Source organism: Akebia trifoliata, chromosome 9, assembly GCF_017979445.1.
Source record: "Akebia trifoliata isolate Shusen 1 chromosome 9, ASM1797944v1, whole genome shotgun sequence".
In the NCBI taxonomy this organism is placed as follows: domain Eukaryota; kingdom Viridiplantae; phylum Streptophyta; class Magnoliopsida; order Ranunculales; family Lardizabalaceae; genus Akebia; species Akebia trifoliata.
This window is the reverse complement of record NC_141383.1, coordinates 1,795,069-1,800,026: the sequence shown is the minus strand read 5'-3', so window position 1 is coordinate 1,800,026 and position 4,958 is coordinate 1,795,069. Positions and strand designations below refer to the sequence as shown.

The following is a 4,958-nucleotide window of genomic DNA, read 5'->3' as shown; positions in this document are numbered from 1 at the left end:
CCTTAAATATAATTTCCCATAATTTTCAAAAAAAAAAAAAAAATTAATTTAGCATATCTTTAAAGGTTATTTGATTACTTCAGCATGGCGTGCAGTCTACGTGTTGCTCTCTTCTGAATAATAATATAATAGTTGATGTGACTGACTTCAAATATTTTGTCATTCTTTGGCTTGGATAATGTGGGCTCCACCAATTATTAACAAGTCATTGAGTTGAGTTGAGTTGAAGTGCACGAGTGAGTCAAATATGAGTTGTTTTAAATATTGCTTTTAAGGTTGGACCCATGTCATTGTTAGTCGTAGTTTACGGTTTTATTTTACACGGTAAAGTTACCTTTGTATAATTCTTCCGTACTCAACATGTATTTTTGTTTAATAAAGATAAAGATATAATAATTAATAATAGATGAAGAACATGTCATTATAAATAAATATTAATTAATAAAATACAAAGACTTTTTCTAAATAGTGATGTAATTGGGTAGTTGAATACTTCAATTAGTAATATTCAAATTAAGTCTAAAACCAAAAAAATTTAAAAATAAAGTTTTTTTTTATTATAAAAAAATCTAATTTTATTAAAATGATTAAAATACCCTTAATTATTAAAATATGACTTGAATATCAAAATACATCTTTAATACTCAAATTAGTGAAAAATTATCCTTATAAAATTTTCTAGACATTGGGTTCTAATTTATCCCCGGGAATTGGGTTATTTGCCAACTTTTAAAAATGGGTCTTATTAGTGATTTCTAGAAATTGGATTCTAATTTTGTTTTCTTCATTGTCTTGAAACCCGATTGATTTTTGTGATAGTGGGTAAATTGAGTTAGTAAAATTCAATTTAAATTTAAAATAAAAATTTTTAACTTTTCTTTTTATAGATCAACAAAAAAATGATTAAAATACCTTTAACGAAAACATGACCTCCCCAAAATATCTCATAATGCCTAAGATATACTTTAATTAGTTAAAAAGTATCTTATAAATTTTCCAAATTCCTTAAAGAATCCCCAAGAGTGCCATCTAGTTGCTTGAAAAATCAAGACTACGCCAAAAATTACTTATTAGCCACCAGGTAAAACATATTCTTTTTCGTATACGAGGATCAATTATCTAATCTTGAGAGTTGAGTAATTAGCCTACTTCTAAAAATAATCTAATTAGTTGTTCCTAACTTTGAGTTCTTTTGGATTATTGTCTTGAAACTCAATGGTTGGAGTTAATCTTAATTAAAAAAGAGTCGCGATCCAAAACAGTGTCCCATTCCTATAACAATGTTTGGTGTCGGCATGGCACATTTTTGTTGGAGCTAAAAGACATCAGGTTGTGTGCAGGGCTTGGTTAAAAGCCCTAGGTATTTGAAACTCTAACAAAAATGTGCCATGTAGACATGTTTTCTTTATTATTGGATTAGGACACCATATTAGATCCTCAATCATTAAAAACTAGTATGATTGGTAATTTCTAGAAGGTGGATTTAACTTTTTTGGCCATAGTCTTGGAGTCCATCCTTCTCATACGTATAAGAGTCTTGATAATATGACTTGCCAAGTGGCATACTCAATTGACTCTCTGACGTGGATAAATTTGAGAACCGTAGATCTATACGTCTCGATATACACTTTTTAAGGGGAAGTACAATCGTGTATCCCAAAGTGTATAGATCTATAGTTCCCGAACTAATTGTCATGTCAAGGAATTGATTGAAAATGCCACCTGACGAATAATATTATCACGACTCTATATATATATATATATATATAATGCTTATAATAGATAAAAAAAAGTTTTTGAATCCAATTACCGATAAGCATATGGATCGGATTGTAGCAAGATATTGAAAAAGAATTTTGTTTGGAGAAAATTAAAATATTATGCTCCAACCAAAACATACCTCAATATGGAAATATCTTTTTAGACAACTATATGCTGCCAAACAAACTTCTACATGAAGTTGAGTATTTATTTTATTTTTTACCTGAAAACTATAGTCTCGAACAATATTAGAAACACAATCAATGGCACTGAGATGGATTTATCAAATTGTTTGACCCAACCATTTTGTAAAAAATAATAGTTACAAAATCATGTATATGACCATTTTTGTAAATATTTGAAAACATGACTGGTTCAGTAATTTCCCATATCACTCTAATTTTTCTTACCTTCTTTTTTTTTTACATATATACCCTTCTAACTGAAAATAAAAATAAAAATTTTGATTTATCCAGAACACAAAAAGATTAACTTATTTAACAAATTCACAGGATGAAGCAAAATGTACTCTGGAATGTGGATAATGCAAAGTGAGTTAAAAATAGACATTTAATTCATAAAGATAATCCAAACAAAAATGGCACAAATACAAGATTCTAATTCTCTTTTTGGAAAATTTTGATCTTAGTAAACCTCACCTCATTTTATTATTAAATTAAAGATAAAACAAACCTCAGTACATCTCTCTCATTTTTCTTTTCTTCCTTTCCACCAAACAGAATCTATAAAACTGAAAAAAAAAAAAAAAAAAGGGGGTAAAATGAGAGATGGGTATTTTTTTTCCCTAGATTCTTGATTTTATTCTCTGTATCAGCAATTACAATCGATCCATACAAATAAATTTTTTTTTTTTTTTTTCCAAATCACAAGAACTCATTCTTCCAAGATTCTTGATCAGAAACTATACTTGGGGTACTGGCAGAGAGGAGGATCATCAATAGCCACTTGTCTGTCACCATCATCAAAAATTAAATCCCAAACATTGAAATCTTCCAAAAAAGACATATTGTGGTCTGACCAATCCAAGCATGGGAACTGCAAGTCTACTTCAGAAGAAGATAATGATGAAGAAGTTGTTGATGATGATGAAGAAGGAACACAAGGGCCAAGTATCTCATGTGGTTGAATCAAAGGGACCTCATCAATGCTAAAACCATCACTATTTTCTGTAAAATCAAACAAATTTGGAGTATTATTTTCTTGTATAAATGGGTTTGTAATTGGTTTCTTTTCTTCTTGGTTTTTTGTCTCAAGTATGGATGACTCTATAGAATTAGATATCTCATTGCCCTTGTTTTGTGGTTGATCATCAATTGGTAAAGATGGGATTATTGGTTGATGAGTGAGAGGATCAATTCCCATCTTCTTTAGTTTTTTCTTGATGTGTGTGTTCCAATGGTTCTTGATTTCATTATCTGTTCTTCCAGGGAGATGAGCTGCAATCTTAGACCATCTGCAAAAATCAATCAAAAACATAATCAAAATGTTATTATGTGTCACAAAATTTGAAAATGACCCATTAATTAAAAAATGTGCAAAATTTCAGCAAATTTATGGAACAAAGTTAATTTGAAAATGACCCATTAATCAAAAAATGTGATTGAGAGGGTGAGATATATATATATATATATATATAGAGAGAGAGAGAGAGAGAGAGAAAGAACCTGTTGCCAAGTTTTGCGTGAAGATCAATAACCATTTGTTCCTCATATTCTGATAATAAACCTCTCTTCAAATCAGGCCTAAGATAGTTTGTCCATCTAAGTCTGCAACTTTTTCCACACCTTAACAAACCTGTAGTAATTCAAATAAAAACCAACTTCAGACCAAATTAATTAATTCAACAAGAAGAATAGATTTTGCTTAAATGTCATCATTCTCCAATATCCAAACTTGTAATCAAAATTTCAATCTGAGAAATCAAATTTAGTAAAGAATAATATTATTATGCAAAAAAAAAAAGAAGAAAAAACTTAAACTCAGTTTCTTTCTCAATCTTTTAAAAAAAGAAGATTTTACCTCTGTGTTGCTATTGGTCTCTTTCTCTATTATTATGGGGGGGGGGGAAAAGTAGAAAAGAAAGAAAATAAAAGACCCCATTTTATTTTTTCTAACCAAACTTCAAATTATTAAAACCTCAACAAGATCTACCACACTAAAGCAATTCTAACAAAAATACAATCTTTCAAAAAATTAATAATTAAAAAAAAAAACCCAAACTAAAGCTTAAATTTATCTCTCTAGCTTATAAAAGTAAGAAGATTGAAGCTAATTTTATAAGACCTGCAAGCTTAGGAACAGCTCTCCAGCAGCATTGGCCATTAGTGATGATAAAGTTGATGAGTTTCTTGTCTTCTTCAATAGTCCATGGCCCTTTCTTTAACCCTACTTTGTCACAACAAGGTTGCCTTCCCATCTCAAATTAAACAACAAAGCTAATTCTCTTTGATAATGCCAGACCACCTTAACCCATTAACAGGTAGAGAAACATAACAGAACTGATGATATAAATAAAGACCATAACACCACCTTACCTTGCTTTATAAATCATTCAAACTCCTCTCCGAAGACCTGACCCTTCCCACACGTGTCAACGCGCTCCTCACGTGGGATGTCTTCCTCAGATAACTCCATCTCATCCACTGGCTTTACTTAGATTCTAAGCCTGAGATTCTCCACCCCGGCCCACATAACACCACCCTCCCAAAGTTTTACAAAATCAAAAATAAATCACTATAATTAGATATTTGGTGTTTTACCAAAACGGGTTCAGTATCAAAACATTTGTTTATTTTTACCAAAATGGATATTTTTACAGATATTAAACTGAATTTACCTTTATACCTTTTTTTTTTTTTTTTTTAATAAAAAAATTGTATGGAAAAATGATTTTAAAGTTACCCATTTTGCTGAATTTACCTTTATACCTTCTTAATAATTTTTGTAAAACAGGAAAAGCGCATGTGATTGTACAAGGGTACCCGTTTTGGTAAAAGTAGATAATTATCAAAATGGGTATGTCTCTCTTAATAAATATATTAAAAGATGGCTGGAGCAGTAATTTTTGCCTCATACATGACTGTTTTGTTACCTTCCCCCCCAAATTATATTTATTATTTGTGATTCTTTCGGTTATGCTACTCCCGTACTATCATACTTACAGTACTACAGATCAA

At 30.1% G+C, this 4,958-nt stretch overlaps 1 protein-coding gene across 1 annotated transcript; it reads right to left on the bottom strand.

The window, feature by feature from the left end:
* Positions 1–2,405: 2,405 nt before the first annotated feature.
* On the bottom strand, positions 2,406–4,302 carry LOC147394016 (transcription factor MYB20-like). Its single transcript, XM_086454797.1, has 3 exons — positions 4,066–4,302; positions 3,447–3,576; positions 2,406–3,235 (listed from the first exon to the last, which is right to left on the bottom strand). The coding sequence occupies exons 1-3, from the start codon at positions 4,196–4,198 to the stop codon at positions 2,677–2,679; spliced, it is 822 nt and encodes a 273-aa protein (XP_086310923.1). The 5' UTR covers positions 4,199–4,302; the 3' UTR covers positions 2,406–2,676.
* Between the last annotated feature and the right edge of the window lie 656 nt (positions 4,303–4,958).